Below are 19,898 nucleotides of genomic sequence, written 5' to 3'. Positions count from 1 at the left end.
TCTTCGCATCTTTCTCATTTGAATTAATTTGTCAGGTGAAACTCACCCATTTTGACTCTCTACTTTCCTATGAAATTCTCTGGTCTTTCTGACATCTAGTAATGTAGAAGCGGGTATTTTGGGGAAACATGGGCAGGAGTGCTTGAAGCCACCGGGCGGGGGCGGGGAGCGGGGAGGGTCCAGCCTCACCGCCCGGAGAATTGCGTAGTAAGTGGTGAGTAAGGGAGGTAGGACTCTCGAATCAGTACGAAAATTGCTGCGGCTTAGAATCTCAAGCTGTTGCGGGCTTAGCAGAGGTCAGGAGTAGGCGAGTGTTCACGACACTGGCGCCCCGTCGCGGGTTTCTAACACCTGGCGCCGACGTGCGGCTGCTCGAGTGCAAACCTGCCTCTGAACGCAGTTCTCCTTCCCCTGCAGCCCCCACCTCCTCTCCTGGCTCCGCCCACCTCTCTGGAGCTCCCGCGCCTGCGCGCCGCGCCGCGGGTGGTCGCGGGCGCGTCAGCCTGCCCCCAGAGGAAGCCCATTGGCCGCTGGCTGGAGCCGGGCGCTGCCTCGTGCCGGGGGAGGGCGCACGTGCTGGGGGCGGGAACTGCGATCGCGGCTATGGCGTCGTTACTTTGGGGAGGCGACGCCGGGGCGGCGGAGAGCGAGCGGCTGAACAGCCATGTAACCGCCGCTGAGCCGGGGAGGGCAAGTGGGCGGGGGCCAGAACCGCACTCTGAGAGGGAGATCTGCCGGGGAGGGCGGGAGGAGAGAGCCCCGCTAGCGTGTGGAGTGGGGTGTCAAATGGTGGAGGGGAGATGTGGCAAGGTTGTGGGGAGGGCCGGGGGCAGGAGACCCCGAGAGAGACACGAGACCTTTGGTTTGAAAGGGCAAAATGAAGACCCCTAGAAGTCCCGGGAGAGAAAGCCGCTGATAGTCCCAACTAGACCTTGGAGTTTTCTGCTCTCCCAATTTGACCATTGAGCCTCGGCTAGCTTCCATCTTACCGACCACCGCGCTTTGCTACCCACCATCCTTTCCTGGTGCTGTGACCCCCAAGGACTGCCACATTTAGATTAGAGGACTATAAAGAGGAACTTAAGGTACAGGGGCAGCAGAAGGTCTCCTTCGATTTTAGCATAATTCATAGAGGTGACCTATTCCTGAAAAGAATCCAGTGTCAGAATTAATACCTGACACCGCAAAGGAAACAGTATTCGGGTGGGTCCCTCCCTGCTAGGGGGGTGCACTGGGCTGCTTGGTGGCTTGCTTCCTAATATTGGTTGAAATTTGTGTTTTTCAATAGTTTTCAAACCTCATCCATCCCTGGAAGAACCTTCAGGGTATTAAGAGTACTACAGTCCCAAACATAGGTGAGTGCTATTAGATAAAGCAGATTGGCCCCAATTAATGAAAAAGCGTTGCTTTCCTCAGGTCCCTGGCAACTGAAATGCCTCCGGCTCCCATTAACTGTCAAGGTCCTCCACTGCCTTCCCAGTCTTTTAACCCACTCCTTCATTAGATGACCCGTGCTGTCAATGCATACTGTGGAGACGGTCATATACTGGGATCATACACTTTACATTTCTGTTTGGTATTTATTGTTTCTCTTCCATTCTTTTAGATGGTTCTATTAGTAACACGGAAGAAGATGATGAAGAAGATGTAGGTAGGAGATAAATTTATTTGCATGTAACCTAGCACTCTGTATCAGTTAATCATGATTTTTCACAATATGAGCGAATAATATAATCTCAATTGGGAAAGAACTGTCTTCTGTTTTCTTTATAAATAGTGACTATCAGAAGAAATACTAAATTAGGAGTAGGCCATATTTCTTTAGGGGAAGTTGAGATGGAATATGCAGGAATGGGTTAAGAATTTTCAGCTGGCAAGGAAAAATTAGGTCTGGTGGTGATAGATGTAGGCTTGCTTAAGGTCAGAGGTTGGTATAGCAGCAGAGCATAAGAAACTGGATTCTTGTGTAGAAAGGAATTCTCAGTGTTGTCATTCTTTCTAGAACCTCCTTTTAGAGGAAAGATGAGAGTAGGACCAGTTGCTTGATATACAGTCTCTGAATGGGAAGGAGCAATTTATTAGATTCATTTAGGAGGCTGGATTTTCTCCTGCAATATCTCCTTTTTTATTTTTGGTTTCTAGTGGATTTGGCAGCTAATTCACTCTTAAACAAGTTAATCCGGCAGTCCTTAGTAGAATCCAGTCACCGAGTTGAAGTCTTACAAAAGGATCCCAGCTCTCCACTCTACTCAGTGAAAACATTTGAAGAGCTGCGGCTGTGAGTATTTTTACTCATTTATTGTGGGGAAATTCCAGAAAGAATGGTACAGAACAAAAAAATCTAATAATAAAAACTCTCAGAATCACCTTCATGTTCTAATATTCAATATTAAAATGAGATGTGTACATTTTGCATGCAATTGAAATATAATTCAAAAAGGAGGACTAGGATACCTGAGTGTGCAGCAAATTGAGAACATCTTGATGGTAAAATATTTTAACCTTGCCATGCTAAGGGGGATAGCTAAGCTCAACACAGCCATGTTGCTATTCTCCGTACCATAATACAGATATAGGGACATTGATGGCCCAAATACCCTCTCTCACCCCCTTTAGATAAGTTATAAGCTGTTACCTTCCTAATTATATTTTGTTTCAGATGGTATTAAAATGAATAACTTTCCCAAATGGGTTTGCATTTCCTAGGGATCTATCAACTAGCATTAAGGAACTGCATTTTAACAGGAAGAGTTACTGATAGGGACTTATGTAGAGGGGAAATATCCAAAATCCCAATGCCCCAACATTTTCTAAATGGAGGAAGAAGCTTACCTATGATTAACAGTTGGCTGCCAGTAATCTGCCAAGTAACCAAATACAAAATATATATGTCATTGAAGGTGGAAGTGTTCCAGCCTACTTCATTTTCTCTTCTTTCTATCATCTATCGTGAGACCCCAGGAAAGATGTATTTAAAAATGCTGGCTCAGGGGTGTGTGGGTTGCTCAGTCGGTTAAGCATCCAACCCTTGATTTCAGCTCAGGTCATGATCTCAGCGTTGTGAGATCAATGAGCCCTCCGTTGGGGTCTCCGCTGGGCATGGAGCCTGCTTGAGATACTCTCTCTCTGCCTCTGCCTCTCAACCCAACCCCCACTCATGTGTTCTCACTCTCTCTCTCTCAAAAAAAAAAATGTTGGCTCAGAAGGATGAGGTAATATTGTGTCTTCTGCTCCTAGACAGTACTGATGTAAGAATTACCTCAATAAAGTTTTGTCTTCTCTGAAAATTACTGTTAAAGAATCAAAGATTGTCATTAATTTTAAAAAAGTAAACAGTATAGGCATCTGGCTGGCTCAGTTGGAAGAGCATGGGACACTTGATCTGGGGGTCATGAGTTCGAGCCCCATGTTGGGTGTAAAGATTACTTAAAAATAAAATCTTTTAAAAAAAAGAATACAGTAAATCTCAGTTTTCTGCTTGTGTGGAAAATAAGACTCTTCTGGCATTTTTGCTTGGGTCAACCAAAAGTTCCGTGTTAGGCTATTATTACTGTCCTCAGCCTAGGCTTAAAGCGTAGTTTATTATTTGCGTGGTCCAGCTGTACAGGCATGATTGTGTATGTTTGGGAGTTGAGGTGTAAATTGTATATTTCTAGATATTACCTTTGAAGCTCAGTTGCAGAGTGGCTTAATTTAAAAATACAACTTTTGAGTTCATATTTCTGAGGCTACTGACCAATCATAGGCTTTAAGTGTGTGCTTTTTTTTTTTCTTGATAGGAAGGAAGAATTATTAAAAGGGATCTATGCAATGGGATTTAACAGACCATCCAAAATCCAAGAGATGGCTCTCCCTATGATGCTGGCCCACCCGTGAGTTTCCAGGGCAGTGCTGTTCCAACTTGGTTTTTAGTCTCCTGTATGCAGTTTATGCCCAGGTGTCTCTCTTTTCTACAGACCCCAGAACCTCATAGCCCAGAGCCAGTCTGGAACAGGAAAAACAGCTGCTTTTGTCTTGGCAATGCTAAGCAGAGTTAGTACCTTGGAATTGTTCCCACAGGTAAGAAAAGGTTGAGGGAGAAAGGGGAATGCTTGCAATGCCAGTGATATTTTAGTAATGGGCGATATTACTGCCATGATATGATAGCATTTCAAATAGACATTCTTTCATAAAATCCCAGAGCACTGGGCAGCAGGATGGAACAGTGATAGGAGCACAGGCTTTCTAGTTTGGTTCCAATCCCAGCCTCTCTACTTACTAGTAGAATGTCTTAGGTGAGTTAGTAGAGCATTCCAAGTCTGTTTCCCTGTCTCTAAGGATAACATCTATAAAGGCATGGATCATTCCTGACTCTGAGCACAGTGCCTGGCTTGTTGAATGAATGAATGCCTCATAGGATTGTCCTGTAGATTAAATAATGTACCTCTTTCACACTGTGCTTGCTCTGAAGTAAGCATTCACTAGTGGTGGCCGTATAGCTGTCAGACCAAAGCATCACCCCGTCTGCCTCCTCCTTTAGCAGAGGGGAGACTGAGGCTTGGAGAAGCATGTGTCTCACATGAGGTCACAGCTGTCCGAGAGTGACTGAGCAGGGACAGGAAGTGCACTTGCCCTTCTCTTGGTCTAGCTTCCACTTTTGGAAACTGTCTGGTGTTCTTTCCCTGTTATTTCCAAGCTGTGCTCATCAACTCATGTGACAAGCTGACTACCTGAGTATTGAGCGCACCCCATGCAAAGGGTTCTTTCGGGAAGCTTACAGTTTGATCAGCAAGATAAGTTGTGGATGTGGGTGACTGATGCCTGGCGTATGAAATTTTGTGCTTTTTTAGACAGGTTCACTGAAATACATATTCAGGGTTTGGTATTATGAATAAAAATTCTTCAGGAAAAGCTGTGCTTAAACCCATGTTGAGAAATGTGTGTGGAAACAGTTGTTAGTACTTTATGTTTTCCTCTCCTCTGTATCACAGATCCTTAATTGAAGCCCATAAATGCATTAAGTATCACCAGTTTCTTCCATCAACATTTTCCTTCCTCAGCAGCCACCAGATATAGGGAGATGGAGGTAACAAAGGAAAGAATTTTAGGGAATATTCTGCCAGAGGTGTATACAGTGGATTGGATCAAGCAGGGAGTGTTCTGGAAACCGGCAGACTTTTAATAGCAGGCAAGAAGTGATGGGGGTGACACTCAAGCAGTGATTCGCCTTGCTTTCCTTTCTTCTTGACTCCCAGCCTCCCTACACCCCACTCTCTCCCACAAAGAAAGCAGGATCTGTGGTTCTTCATAACTCTTTAGAGAGGAATCTGTAAAAGGTATTTCTCTGTCCTTCAACCCCTTCTCCCTTCCCATACTCGACATTCACCTCAGATCTATCAGCTGCTAAATTTTGTTCAACTGAAAATACTTTATTCAACCAAAATCTCCCAGTTTGACCTGTGTCTCCCTGTACGAATTTTAGTTGTACTTCAGATTTGCACGATGGCTTGTGTGAGCCTTGCGACTTGCCCCTTCTCTCTCACAGTGCCTCTGCCTAGCTCCTACTTACGAACTGGCTTTGCAAACTGGTCGTGTGGTCGAACAGATGGGAAAATTCTGTGTGGATGTTCAAGTGATGTACGCCGTTCGAGGGAATCACAGTATGTACCAGTAAGCCAGGCCTGGCGGAATTTTTAAATCCCGACTCCACCACCAGCAAGCATGTTCTGTACCTTCTCAGCTTCCTCGTCTCTAAAATGGGAGCTCTCAGAGCACCTGTGCCAAAGAGCTGTGGCTAGGATGCAGATGCAGCGCCGTGTACACGTTTGGCACGTAATAAAGACCCTGTACCTGTTAGCTGCGTCATTTCCACATCCTGCAGAGATGATGGTTTTGGCTTTTTTTGAGGCTCAGTTGTTCCGTGCTTGTGTTGTGTTACGTTTTCATTAAAGTATTATGTGAGCATAGCAGGAAGAGAAAGTCTTTAAAACAGAGAAAGTCAGAAGGCAAAGGTCTCATCCTCCAAAAACCTGTTTCCAAGGATAGTAGTTTTGTTCACAGACTTTTGCGGTTTGCTTTCTTTTTTCAGTTTGTACACATGTGGATGTACATGTATGTATTTGTTTTTGTAGAGCGTTTATGAAAATGGGAGCATTTTTTTCATAGTGTCTAAAAATGTACATGTTTTGGACATCGTTCCATGTCCATTCATATAGTCCCACCTCATTGTTTCGACTAGCTTCATAGTATTCCATAATTTATTTGATGTAACCCATTGATAGACATTGTGCTTTTTTTCCATTTGGGGACAGTGGTAGGTTTCTTAACCACGGTGCCGGTGTTTCTGTAAGGCGGTGGGATTGCTGGAGGGTGGCTTTTTAACTGACCGTGGGGCAGAATCCAATAGGCAGGACTATTACTACCCTAAACCTAGAAACGGGGGGTTTATCCTAAAGCTCTGCAAAATCCAAATCCGCGATGACCCTCAGGGTTCACACTTGGAAAATCGTCACGAAATATACTTGTGCTTCACAGCCCAGTGTTGCGTGGCCCTGAATTGTGGACTGTGAGGGTCCTTTGCATCTGAAGGAGTCAATCAACCCTTTTCTCTCTAGTTCCCAGAGGCACCGACGTCACCAAACAGATTATAATTGGCACTCCTGGGACTGTCCTAGATTGGTGTTTCAAGCGAAAATTAATTGACTTGACTAAGATTCGTGTGTTTGTCCTGGATGAAGCAGACGTGATGATTGACACACAAGGATTCTCAGATCAAAGCATTCGTATTCAGAGGTAAGTTTCACATTCATCCTTTCTCTTCCTGGATCTTCGGTCTGGAGGGGGAGTTTGATTTGTCTGCTGCTCCCAGTTGTCTTCACTGCTTGATTCCTCGCTTCCTTTGCCTCTAAAACAAATCTGGGTGTTCAGTATTTTCACCAGCTCAGCGGGCCCTTAGACTACTGTCATTTTCCCACTTCTGTAGTTTGTCATCTTGTCTGATTGCTTTTGTCTTCACTACAGGCCTGTACGTGGAACCCACTAAATCGTGCCACTAATTTTTCTAGTAAGAGCAAAAGTCTAAAGAGAATTTATTAAAGCCTGCAAAGGCTACTGTGAGGCTAACTGCTAGAGAGTAGAGAACACAGTAACCTGGAATCAGGAGCCCCGTGGTCTAGTCCTGACTTTGCCTCTCGTTTGTCAAGTAAATCCTCTTGTTTTCCTAGGCCTCTCTCTCAGGATCACCCAAGGGCCTTAAAATTACAGATTGCCGGACCTAACCTGAGCCTCACTGGTTTAGAATTCTGGGAGTGGGTCTAGGAATCTGTATCACTTACTAAATTCAAATAGTACTAAGGGCGGGGGGGGGGGGGGCGGCCTGGGTGGCTCAGTCGGTTAAGCATCTGACTCTTGGTTTCGGCTCTGTCTCCCTCTGCCCCTCCCACTCATGCCCACCCCCCAAATAAATAAATAAATCTTTAAAAAAACCCAAAAAACAAACAGTACTGGAAGACCTGTAATGAAAAACAGCGCAGTGCTCCTTCTAGAGGATATCTCTCTGTTCTGGTATTAACCCTCATAGTTTAAATAGTATGCTCAAAAGGCTATTTCTTAATGTGTCACTGTCTGCTGACTGCTAGTATAGGAAGTGGGAATCCAGCTCTTTTGTCCCACCACCCTCTCCCCACCTTCCTGTCCCCTCTGCCACCTCGCTGTGGTTACAGCATAAGAGTTGGCTACATTAATAGTGTTGTTATCATTAGGACTTATACTGTTCATTGTCACACGGTGTATTACTATGATTATGTTTTTTCTTGTACAGCTGTTTCCCCTAAATTAATAATTGCCTGTTTTCCTTCGTTTGGTTAGTTTCACTGGGTAGGGATCCTTAGTTTTTCTCTGCCCATTTCATCATATGTGTCGTATGTCAGTGATATCTCCAAATAGGCAAATATATTTACAAACTCTGTCAATGTCTTTTTTTCCTGAAACTCTCACAACCTCTGTCCAGTTTCAGTCCACACTGAACTGTTGTGCAGCTGTCACTATGGGTCTCCCTGGCCCTCATTTACAGTTTGGAATCTCCTGTTTTCTGCGTGTTTTTCTTGGTTTACTGTCAGTTTACTCAGTATCCAGGAGTATATTCTCTAGTGGCTTCCTTAAAATAATGTTGGGAAGTTCACTTTCTATCTCCCACATGTCTGAAAATGTCTTCATTGTGCCTGTCAATCTGATCTTTTGTTTGCTTGGATGTGAAATCCAAGTTAAAGAATTCTTCCAGTAAATTCAGAGTCAATGTTGAAAACAAAAATTTTTTTAAATGCTATAGTTAATACTCTCAGTTCCAGTATTGTTGCTGACAAGTTTAATGTCATCCTGATCCCCAAATTTTTGTAGGTGATCTGTTTTTTTCTCTCTAGAAGTTTTTGGAATCTTCCTTCTTCACGGTATTCTGAAATTTCTCAATTATATGCATTGGCTTGGGTCCTTTTTTTTTCTCATCCCTTGTTCTAGACATATAGTGCACTCACCCTGTTCATTTGTAAAACTTGTGCCTGCCAGACCTGGGAAAATTTCTTAAGGTCATTTCTTTACCTACAGTGACCAACTTTTTAGAAAGCAGGACACAGTCATGGCAGACAAAAAAAATATATCTATATAATAATATAGAAAAAATAGTCATACATGTGTGTTATTAACATAAAAATATGGGAAATATATGTTTCTTTTAAATTATATATCACCCTATTTTTTCTGTTACATAAATGCTACTATTTAAGCAAAACAACAGAACTAATTAACAGTGGCAATTAGTCGTAATTATTAGTACAACTAATTAAATGAATAATATGTATGAGAAACATATAATGGTATTTTATAATGTCATCTTTGACAGTAATTTATTTTAATTTTTTTTAATTCATTATTGGATGCTTAAATTTTATACTCTGTGCTGTTGTATATTGTTAAGATACTCAAATATAAGACTTCTTACAGGAGAATGTCAATACAGTAGGACTAATTAAACAGCTGTTACCTGTGTTTAAAGACCCAACCCCCGGTGACCTATTTTTGTCTCATAGTGAGGTAGGCTGTCTCTACTCTTTCCTTTTCCTCTTCCAGTAATAATTCTTTGAACTACCTACAGCCTTCTTTTTTTGTATGTGGCAGGAAAACTGAATACAGTCCAATGTAAAATTCATTTTGACTTGGTAGCTCTGCTCTTAGCAAGCTCACACTGACTCCTGCTATTAGTCCAGTGTGATGTCCTCTTCACAAAAGTGTTCAAGCATGGATTATTTAAGAGTTTACATACTAGCAACACTAGGTTTTTAAACACGCAAGAATTCGTGTCTAGCTTTCTAGAAATGTCCACATCAACTCTGCAGGCTTGTTTGGTAGATCAGCTGTTTGTCGCTCTGATCCCTCTTGCTGAAAATCTACCATTTAGGTTATCCACATCTAAAATGTCCATCATTGGGTTGCCTGGGTGGCTCAGTTGTTAAGCATCTGCCTTCGGCTCAGGTCATCGTCCCAGGGTCCTGGGATCGAGCCCTGCATCGGGCTCCCTGCTCTGTGGGAAGCCTGCTTCTCCCTCTCCCATCCCCCCCACTTGTGTTCCCTCTCTCGCTGTGTCTTTCTCTGTCAATAAATTAAATCTTTAAAAAAAATAAAATGTCCGTCATTTTCAAACACTCTGAAGTACATTAGCTACCATTGTGGTTCTCAGGGAAAATAGTGGTAAAACATGTAGGCGATTTAGGCTTTGGAAGTCAAAGATGGATTGAAGTTACAGTTTTTAGCAAAGGAACGAGAAAGTCTTGTTCAACTGGGCTGTCCTTTTCTTTCTTTCTTTCTTTCTTTCTTTCTTTTTTTAATTTATTTATTTGACACAGAGAGACACAGCGAGAGAGGGAACACAAGCAGGGGGAGTGGGAGAGGGAGAAGCAGGCTTCCCCTGGAGCATGGAGCCCGATGCAGGGCTCAATCCCAGGACCCTGGGGTCACAACCTGAGCCGAAGGCAGACAGTTAACGACTGAGCCACCCAGGCGCCCCTGGGCTGCCCTTTTCTGGTGACATTTTGAGTTCTGCAGCCACCTTATTTCCTAAAAAATGAGTAATTTTTTAGGTAACACCAGATAGCTCAGCTTATCATTTCTGTTTTACATCATCCTTTCCTCCATTCCCATCTTCAGTGTATTTTCAGATTAGAGAAGGACTTTTCATTTTTTCTCACACTTTGAAGATATGATTTTATGACTGGCCAACATTTTAACTCTTTTACATGGCCTCAACAGTGAATGTATCTTATAGGCAGATGTTCAAGGTGACACTCTTCTTCCATTTCCGTACAGGTAAAAATCTTACTAAGTGCCCCAGCAAGTTTTGAGGAAGCTGAAAAGTAAGCAAAAACTTTGATAACAAAAGCTCAGTATCACAGTTAAGCAAATGATTTGCCTTTTAGAAATGCTATTCTCAAAGTATGTGGGGTATTTAGCTGGAAGATCTTTCCCTTTTCTTTGATAAGTTTATAGGCTGAGTGGAAGCTGCCAGAATTTACATTTGCACTGTCTGCTGCACGTGCAGACAGTTGATGAGAAGCTAGTTTGTATTTGGATGTGATATCAGCAATCTTCTGTTTTAGATTTTCTGTGTCTTATTAAAACTTCAAGGAAGTCAAGAAGATATTTTGAACTCCATTTTTCAAATCCTGAGAGATAGGGGGAATATATTTTTTGTTGCTGTGATTTGACATATCACCTGGTATAGTGTACAAAGCATGATCATTAGTAAGATCTTACAGAATTAGCTCGCCACTGAAAGTGGTAAGACCTCTGGTCAAAATGTCTCCATTTGTCCACCCGCAGGACATTTTACTTGCAAGTGCCGAAGCAGGCAATGTAACTTTACTCAGCTTCCTAGAGATTTCAAGGGAGGAATGCAATAATGCGTGTCTGTCTGTGCAGTATGGCCAAACGAGTTCAGCATCCAGTTTCCAGCTGAGCACTGTGTGCTTTCAAAAGGCAAAACAACTTTGAATTTAGAAATGTTGCCTGTCTCATCCTGAACTTGGGAGGTTCCGTCTCCATATATGCTTTTCACCTCTCCTTCCCCACCATGCCTTGCCCCCAATTCTTCCTTCATGCGGTGCAGTTGCTCTATTTCTGGTGTTTACCTCTTTCACCCAGTTGAATGTGTCCTTCTATCTGTCGTTAAAATAACACAGTCATTTGATCTTCTTTTTCTGTCTTGTCTGGGTTGTCTTGCCTTTCTCTGTTTCTGTTCTGTAACTTCCTTTTCTTGTTATGGATGCAATATGCTGCTGTTGTCTCTCTGAGAATATTAATTATAGTATTTAAGATTTTTTTCTGCTCTCAACGTTGGTTCTGAATTATCTAAGTTTCTTCTTTTTGTTTCTTTGCTGCATCTTTCTCTTGTGGTGGACCTTCCCCCCTCGTATCTGGTGATACCTGGCTAGCCTTTCGTAATCTAGGGTTAGGAACCAAGAAGCTTATTGACAGCTCTGAGTGCATGGTTGGGACGTGTGCCTTGGGCAGCTCCCCTCTAGGATGATCGTTACTTGCAGGTCATTAGAACTATGGAATATCTCTCCTCTCCTCCCTAGGAGGCATACACTTGGTTGCTGGCCTCCTGGGAGCAGGGCCAGGGAATGGGCTGCATACTCTCATATGCATATTTTCCCTCACTCCCTATTTTTAGCTTTCTGCTTTACTCTCACCTTGGGCTGAGGCTGGCATCCCCAAGTCTGGGATTTCTGCCCAGACTAAACCTCTAGTCTCCTACTTGTACATGCTCACCTGCCTGAAGGAAGGTGGGATACAGCTGTTCCTTATACACATTTTCAGCCAGCCTTCCTGTTTAAAATAATTTTGGCCAGGGGCACGTGGGTGGCTCAATCAGTTAAGCATCTCCCTTCAGCTCAGGTCCTGGGATCGAGCCCCACATCAGGCTCCTTGCTCAGTGGGAGCCTGCTTCTCCCTCTGCCTGCCACTCCCCCTGCTTGTGTTCGCTCTCTCTGTCAAATAAATAAGTAAAATCTTTAAAAAAATAATAATTTTGGCCAAAGATCAAGTGAGACTCCCTTCTTGCTATCCCTTACCAATAAGTTGGTATATTTATGTATAACCAAGAATGAAAGATTCAGAATTCTGAGAAAGATCCAGTAGTCAAAAAGGGCTTTCTCTTCAAGAGAATATTAAGTAATAATTAGGGCATTTATGTTGGTTGTTCATCCCTTCGTTGTTGATTTTCTTCTTTTGCTTAAAAAAGATTATAGTATTGTCCCATAGAAATATAATGCAAGCCACATGTGTAATTTTAAATTTTCTAATAGCCACATTTAAAAAAAGGTGAAATTCATATTATAATATATTTTATTTAACCCAACATATCAAAAAAGAGCATTTTAACAAGTAATCAATTTAATCAATATAAAAATTATTAATGAAATAGCTTACATTCTTTTTCTCATACTAAGTCTTTGAAATCCAGACTGTTCTGTAGACTAGCCCATGTTTCCTTTCCTTGTGTAATCTGTGTACATTGTCTTTTTGGAATGAAATGGCCAAGTCTTGGGATGCCAGTCCTGGCGCCATCTTTTTCCAGATGGAGGACCGTGATACAGTAGACAGCCAAGAGGTCCCCCCTTCCTCCCGGCCCCCACCCCCCACCGCAGCAAGCTAATGCAGAATTTTCCTCATATCTTCTCACACACCGCGCCTGCTTTCTCTGGCCCCTGGTGCTCGTGGCTCCGAGTGCTCTCCCAGGTTCTGAGGGAGCCACTGCTTGGCAGCCCAGCCGCCATCGGCATCACCATTTCCGTCTGTACCGCTCACGTGAGGGCGTCATCCGCTTTCTCATTTACCATGCTTTCCCATCTTCCAGAAATACATTGAGATATCTCATCTGCCAGTTTCTCCTCTTCTGTTCTCTGTGTTGTTGTGGGTTCGTATCTTTCTGTCTCTTTATAATCGTACTCGTGGTGTGTGGGAGGCTGGGGAGGTATGCATGTAGACAGTCTACCGAGGTTGCCCAGAAGTCTGTCCAGTCATTACTTAGAACAGCTCCCCAGATGACCCACGCCTCAGGCTTGACGTCGTGCCTGGGAGTCACTGGACCCCCTGATCTCCACCACCCTCTTTTAGCACTAATGCCGTATCTTCTAGGTGCTGTCTTTTCAAAAGTGGTGATTTCTCTCTGTTGAAATCAGATTAAATTCAGATTTATTGATGTATAAAATATGTTCAGAGAAATACATGAATCACAAGTGTGGAGCTGAGTGAAAATTCAAAGAGGCTGTGTTCAGACGATGGCCCAGACGGAGAACTAGAACTTTACCAGCACTCCAGAGGTCCCCTACGGCTCCTTTCCTGTCACCAGCCTCCGCCCACCCCTATCCCCGCCCGCTCCTCCCCAGGATTAACCTCTGTTCTGATTGCTGGCTTCATAGATGCATTTTGCCCATTTTTAAACTTTATGCGAATCAGCCCTGTGTTTGTTACGGGGTTCAGCTCACGTTTTGCATGCAGTAGCATTTCCCCTTTGTTCCCCTTTTGTTTCTATCCAGGTCCTTCCCATCCCAAAGAAAGTTAGTGTGGCTGTTGTTCTTTTCCTCCCAAGAAGTATACACCTGCCATCGAATGACTAGCCTGTTTCTTTCCTCCCATTTCACTGTGTGTGAGACGGATACCATGAAGAGTATCTAGACCAACACTCGGGGCTCCTGATCCTGCCTCGCTTATGCAGAAAATCGGCATGAAACGCCCCAGGCCCTCCAAAATACGTATCTAGACTTTGCTCTTGAGCTCCATACTCAGCTCGTGTGTGTTCCCAAATTCTTGGAGGCAAGGAGGGGCAGGACACGTGGGCCTTTGCACAGAGGTGACCCTGGTGGCAGTGGGCAGGACGTGCTTGACTCTGCCCTGAGGAGAGCGGCAGGGACGGCAGTGGCTGACGGCGTCTTCCCTGCCCCTTACAGAGCTTTACCTTCGGAGTGCCAGATGCTTCTCTTCTCAGCGACCTTCGAGGAGTCTGTGTGGCAGTTTGCGGAGCGAATCATTCCAGACCCTAACGTTATCAAGTTACGAAAGGAGGAGCTGACCCTGCACAACATCCGACAGTATTACGTGCTGTGTGAGAATAGGAAAGAGAAGTACCAAGCCCTGTGCAACATCTATGGCGGCATCACCATCGGGCAGGCCATCATCTTCTGCCAGGTAACCGTGCCCCGGTCTGTCTTCGCCATGCCCGGACTCGCCCGCAGAGGGTCCGCCCCCCACCGTGGAGGGGACGGTGATGCCAGTAAGGGCCAGGCACCCCCTTCAGCACTTTGGGTACAGGAGGGTATTTAATCTTCAGAACAACGTGGGGCAGAAATGAATCTGTATGGAAAGATTAAGTGACGGAGTAAGACTTCCAGATAATGTTAAATAGAAGACATCCTTATTTTAGAAGGATGGCTTCTGACGTTTCCTCATATAGGTTGGTGTTCAATGTGGGGTTTTTATAGTTCCCCTCCATCAGATTAAGAATATTCTTGTCTAGTTCCTAACTTACTGTGAGGAAAGTAGCCACTCAGTCACTCACTATTAATATTACCCTATTTTTATTTTCGTATTTATTTTTTGCTCTCCGACATGTTTCGCGTTCACATGTTGGTTTTGTTTTCTCTCTACCACGTGAACACTGTAAACTCCATGAGCGCAGGACCTCATCTGTGTTACTTTCGTAGCCCCACTAGAATGGCGCCCTCCTGACACAGGGACAGCACTGAAAACCTTATCGAATAAGAGAAAGCTCACTTCTGCCACGGACTAGCCATGAAAATCTTGGGCAAGTGACTCCATGTTTTTAAGCTTTGGGTTTGGGTTTTTTTTTTTTTTAATTTTTTAAATGAAATCAGGTAGCTGTTTCATCAAATTGTTGTGAGAACAATGACCGTAATGCATATAAAGATCTGAACAAGACACCGGGCAGACAGGAAGCACTCTTACAGTGCCTGAGGTTGTCTTTACTATGTTATCCCATTTTGGCATCATCCTACCGCGTGAGGTAAGTGAGCATTTTATCTCTACTTCATGGCCGAGAAGCCAAAGCTCCCACAGGTTGAGAGGACATGACCCTGAGAAGCACAGGAGGTGCCCCATTCGAAGGTTCCTCTATGGCTTGAGGGAGAGGTAAAGCAAAACTCCTGTGCAGCCCTTTCCGACTTCCTCACCGTGCATATGTGAGCGTTGCAAACACAGCCGGCCTGCTTGGACTTGGGGTGCTATGCTGGGTTTTGTGTTTTCATGTAGACTCGTCGAAATGCCAAGTGGTTGACTGTGGAGATGATGCAGGATGGCCACCAAGTGTCTTTGTTAAGCGGAGAGCTGACCGTGGATCAGCGAGCCTCCATCATTCAGAGGTTTCGGGATGGGAAAGAGAAAGTTCTTATAACAACCAATGTCTGTGCTCGAGGTGTGTGTGTGTGTGTGTGTGTGTGTGTGCGTATGTATACATTTAAAGTCAAGTTTATTGAAGTATAATTTACATATGATAAAACTCACTGATTTTAAGTTTACAGTGAGTTTTGACAAACATACAGAGTCATGTGACCATCACCATACTCGAAGTACAGAACAGTCCCTGCTTCCTCCAGAACTTTCTTGTGCTCCTTTGCAGACAGTCTCTTCCTTTTATCATCTGACCCCTGGAAACTACTGATCAGATTTCTGTCTCGGTATTTTTGTCTCTTCCAGATGCTATATAAATTAAATCATATAGTAGTTAGCCTTTGTGTCTGACTTATTCCACTCGATATTATGCTTTTGAGTTCATCCATCTTGTGACATATATTAGTTCAATCCTTTTTATTGCCAGATAGTATTCCGTTGAATGGATGTACCACAATTAGTTCATCCATTCACCAGTTGATGGACATTTGGATTATTCACAGTTTGGGGCTATTTTGAATAAAGCTATAATAAACATTCATGTATACGTCTTTCAGAGACATGTTTTCATTTCTCTTGGATAAATACCTAGGAGTAGGATTTCTGGGTCATACGGTAAATGTATATTTAGCTTCATAAGAAACTGTCTTCCAAAGTGACTACCATTTTTTATTCCCACCAGCAATGTAGGAGAGTTCCAGTTGCTCTGCATCCTTGCCAGCAATTGGTATTGTCACTCTTTTTAATTTTAGTTATTCTAGTAGATGTATGTGGCATCTCATTGTGTTTTTAACTCATGTTCCCTAATGGTGTTGATCATCTCTGAGGTGTTTTTAATTTCAAAACTATTGACTACTGAGGGAAAAAAATCTTTGGTTTTTTTTAAGAGAAGGGCCTTCCTACGGTTTTCAGCCTCCCTATGCCCTTGCCTAGACCCCATACTCGAACCTTGTTTCCTAATTCATTCTTAGTTCAGCAGATAGAAATGAGGACCTGCCGTGCGTGTAGAGCTCAGCACTGTGGAAGAGCAGCCTGAAAAAGGATGAGGTCCCAGCCCCTCGGGAGCTCAGTGCCTAGACGCTTACTATCTAGACCAGTGCTACCCAATAGAACTTTCCACATTAATGGAAATATTCTACTCTGTGCTGTTCAGTTGGTAGCCACTGGCCATATATGGCTGCTGGGTACTTGAAACATGGCTAGTGTGACTGAGGAAATGAATTTTTAATTTGGATTAAAGTTAGATAGCCATATTGGATGGCATGACGCTAGACCTAGGCGGAAAGAGGGCACCAAGAGCTCCAAGGAGGACAAGGATTGTGACCCAGACAGCTTTCTAGTGCTGGGGGCTGGAGGTACTGGGGGATCACAGAAGTCTTCCTAGCGAACATTAAATGTGAAAGGTTTTGAAGGAAGGGTAGAGAATCCAGTTTGGTAAGAATTGACAGTTTGCTTGGGAAATGGCAAGACCGTGTGACTGTAGTGTTGGATTTGAGTCAGGAGAGGAAGAGATGAGACTTCAGGTGGTGTGGAAATCTGGAACTGTTTGTTCTTCATCCTGTGCAGTTGGGGCATTCGGGTCCTGAACACAAGTGTTCTGGACGTTGCCATGGTGACTGTGGTCGGAGAGATCAGAGGAGGAGAGAAGAGGGGGAACCCGGCTGGAAGTTGTTGTAACAATGAGGCAGGGGATAAAAAAGACCTGGGTGGGACAATGACCAGGGCATGGAGTGGAGTGGGGTCCCCTGAAGGGTAGGGGACTCTAGATAGGGGGCCTGCTGGGGACTTAGCACAGCAGGAGGGGAGAGGAGGCCTTGTCTCTGTGGGCTTGGTGAGAGCCCCTGTCCACAACACACACACAATCTCTGTACATATTTAGACTTCTGTGGAACGAGCTTCTACTGACACTCTTAAATCTAGCATCCTAGACATACTGTGCAAGCAAACTGCCTGACCAAAGTATCCACTTCCATGATGTAAAACCAAGTTTTATTTGAAAATTGTGGCTGTTACATGAGAATTCCCGTGGCAGATGTGGTTTGCGAATAGCTATGTCCTAAGGAAACAGTTGCAGGACCCTACAGCATCTCTCCTCTTGTAGGGATCGATGTGAAGCAGGTCACAATTGTTGTGAACTTTGATCTCCCTGTAAACCAAGCTGAGGAGCCAGACTATGAGACCTACCTTCACCGCATAGGGCGGACAGGACGCTTTGGGAAAAAGGGCCTCGCCTTCAACATGATTGAAGTGGATAAGCTGCCCCTGCTTATGAAGATCCAGGATCACTTTAGTAAGTAGCACCTGTCACAGTGGGAACCGTGGACCCTGCTGATGTTGACAGTGATGACGTGTGTCACAGACCTTACACCCAGAGGCTTAGGGTAGCTCCGGGACAGGAGCCAGGGAATGGGGGGCTTTTAATTCACAGTGCCAGAGTCCCTACAGAGCCCCTATGGTTGATTAAATCATCTGTATATGGTAGCTAAAGAACAATGGAAAAATCCAGTGGAATGAGTATGAGTTCAGGTTGATGTTATTGCCCATTGTGGGACCTGGGGCAGCTTTTCATGTCCTATAAAGCACCATCCTAAACAAAGTAATAAAGTCCTTTAAGATTATATTCTGTCCCCAGCTTCCTCTCTTATTTACATTTTTCCTTTCCTCTGGCCCCGCCCTAACAACTAGGATGGTCCTGAATTCTGAGATCTGCTGTCCTTCCTCCAGCCCCCCATCCAACAAGGCATGCTCCGATTACCTGCTGGGGCTCTTGGACTGGCAGCTTGCCCTCTGATGGAAACTGGAAGAGTGACCTAAACTGCGGTGTCCACCTCTCAAATTACCCCATACCCCAAAGCCCATGGATATGGCTGGGGAACAGGGGAAGAGGAACACCCAAATGACCCCAAATATATCTTCACCTTTTGGGAAATTGGTACTTAACTTTGTGGGAAGCAGTGGACTCTGTCCTGGGGAAATGCACAGAGACACGTGTGCAGTCTCGAATACAATTTTGAAAAGTCTACAGACTGTAGCACGTCCACGGCCCCTTCGGGGAAGTTGATTAAGCACCCCTGTGTTAGGAGAAGCAAGGAGGGATGGGGAAGAAAGAACGTTACGATCCACTCTTGCTATGGTAAACGCCATATGACCTAATCTTGGGAAGTGACCTCAGTGGAGGAGCCCCCCTCCCTGTTGCCGTCCTGCACCCCACCCCCCCTCATACACTCACCCCCCCCCCCCCACAGGCCCACTTTATTCCTCCTAGCACGACCAGGCCCCTTCCCAGTCTCCCCTCCCTTGCACTCTGGCCTTTTTCCTGCCCAAGTATCTAGACATACATGTTCTATTGTTTGGTGCATTTGATGCTATTTTAGTCAGTATTAATTGGTTACTTTGATACCATCTCTTCCTAAACTGATCTCGAGAACGTTCCTCTCTCAAGGCTTTCCATGCAAGGGGTCACAGGAACACATATTTGCAAAAGTGTCACTGTCTTCAGAAATTCAGAGTGAGTGGAATGAAATTCCATTTAGGCCCTGGGCTCAGACTGATTCCATTCTCTCTCCTTCTAGACAGCAGTATTAAGCAACTCAACCCTGAAGACATGGATGAAATTGAAAAGATTGAATACTGAAGACAGAACTCTATTGCTTGTGAAATATCCTAGTTTATGTGAGAATGTCCCAGTGGGTTTCGAAGGTAATTTTTTCTGTTGGGGCTTTTTCAAAGTGAAACTGTTAAATATGGGAAAATAAATGTGATGGTAGCCTTAGTCTTAAGACCTGAGGTCTTTCTGAAACCAGATTGGTGTGAAGCACATGATCTTTTTGAATAAAAAAGCAAGATTATTTCTTATTCTAATCTCATTTACAGGTAGACATCTTTGTGTGGGCCCTGGGATGTTGCGGGACTTCCTTTCCAGGATCTGAGCACACCGTGCCGCCTGGGAACATGTCAGGGTCCACGAGATGGCAGTAGGACCTCACTGGTTTGGGAGTGTGAGCTAGCGGGACAGAGAAGCCGTCCAGCTCCAGGCCTCCCTCACGGGCCTGCTCCCCCATGCAGGCACGCGCACGCGCGCGCACACACACACACACGTGCACACACACACACACACCCCTTAGGTGGGAGTGCAGGGTGAAACCTTCAAAAAGTAAAACAAATTTGAAAGAGAACATTTTGCTTTTTTAAATGTTTCAGTTGACATACAGAATGTGAAAATATTTTCTCTGCTTGGTTTCTTAATGTCTTCAAAATAGAGTAAATTTAATCCATCATCAGCTATCTAATAGTCTCTGAAAATGTGTCTTTGTTATAGACATTTCTTCAAAACAGGCCAGGGAGGGGGGGACCGATTCGCCTTATTAAAGAAGTCACATTTCATTCAAGGTATATCTGAGAATCCCAGACGTTTTCCTGTAAGTCCCATTGAGATGCTTTTCATTTCTCACATTTGCTGCTAACAA

At 44.2% G+C, this 19,898-nt stretch overlaps 1 protein-coding gene across 1 annotated transcript; it reads left to right on the top strand.

Annotated features, from left to right (window-relative positions):
- Positions 1-529: 529 nt before the first annotated feature.
- DDX25 (DEAD-box helicase 25) lies at positions 530-19,282 on the top strand. Its single transcript, XM_036099248.2, has 12 exons — positions 530-666; positions 1,289-1,355; positions 1,607-1,651; positions 2,143-2,278; positions 3,780-3,872; positions 3,957-4,059; positions 5,525-5,639; positions 6,594-6,771; positions 13,977-14,214; positions 15,295-15,457; positions 17,534-17,722; positions 19,005-19,282. The coding sequence occupies exons 1-12, from the start codon at positions 604-606 to the stop codon at positions 19,064-19,066; spliced, it is 1,452 nt and encodes a 483-aa protein (XP_035955141.2). The 5' UTR covers positions 530-603; the 3' UTR covers positions 19,067-19,282.
- Positions 19,283-19,898: the final 616 nt, after the last annotated feature.

Source organism: Halichoerus grypus, chromosome 11, assembly GCF_964656455.1.
Source record: "Halichoerus grypus chromosome 11, mHalGry1.hap1.1, whole genome shotgun sequence".
In the NCBI taxonomy this organism is placed as follows: Eukaryota; Metazoa; Chordata; class Mammalia; order Carnivora; family Phocidae; genus Halichoerus; species Halichoerus grypus.
Note: the sequence above shows the minus strand (reverse complement) of the source record. Positions and strands in the feature narration are given on the sequence as shown.

Excerpts from the sequence above, each read along its gene's own strand:
- DDX25 (XM_036099248.2), top strand. The coding sequence starts at position 604 with ATGGCGTCGTTACTTTGGGGAGGCGACGCCGGGGCGGCGGAGAGCGAG. Across the intron at positions 667-1,288 it reads GCGAGCGGCTGAACAGCCAT|TTTTCAAACCTCATCCATCC; the intron begins GTAACCGCCGCT and ends GTTTTTCAATAG. Across the intron at positions 6,772-13,976 it reads CAAAGCATTCGTATTCAGAG|AGCTTTACCTTCGGAGTGCC; the intron begins GTAAGTTTCACA and ends TGCCCCTTACAG.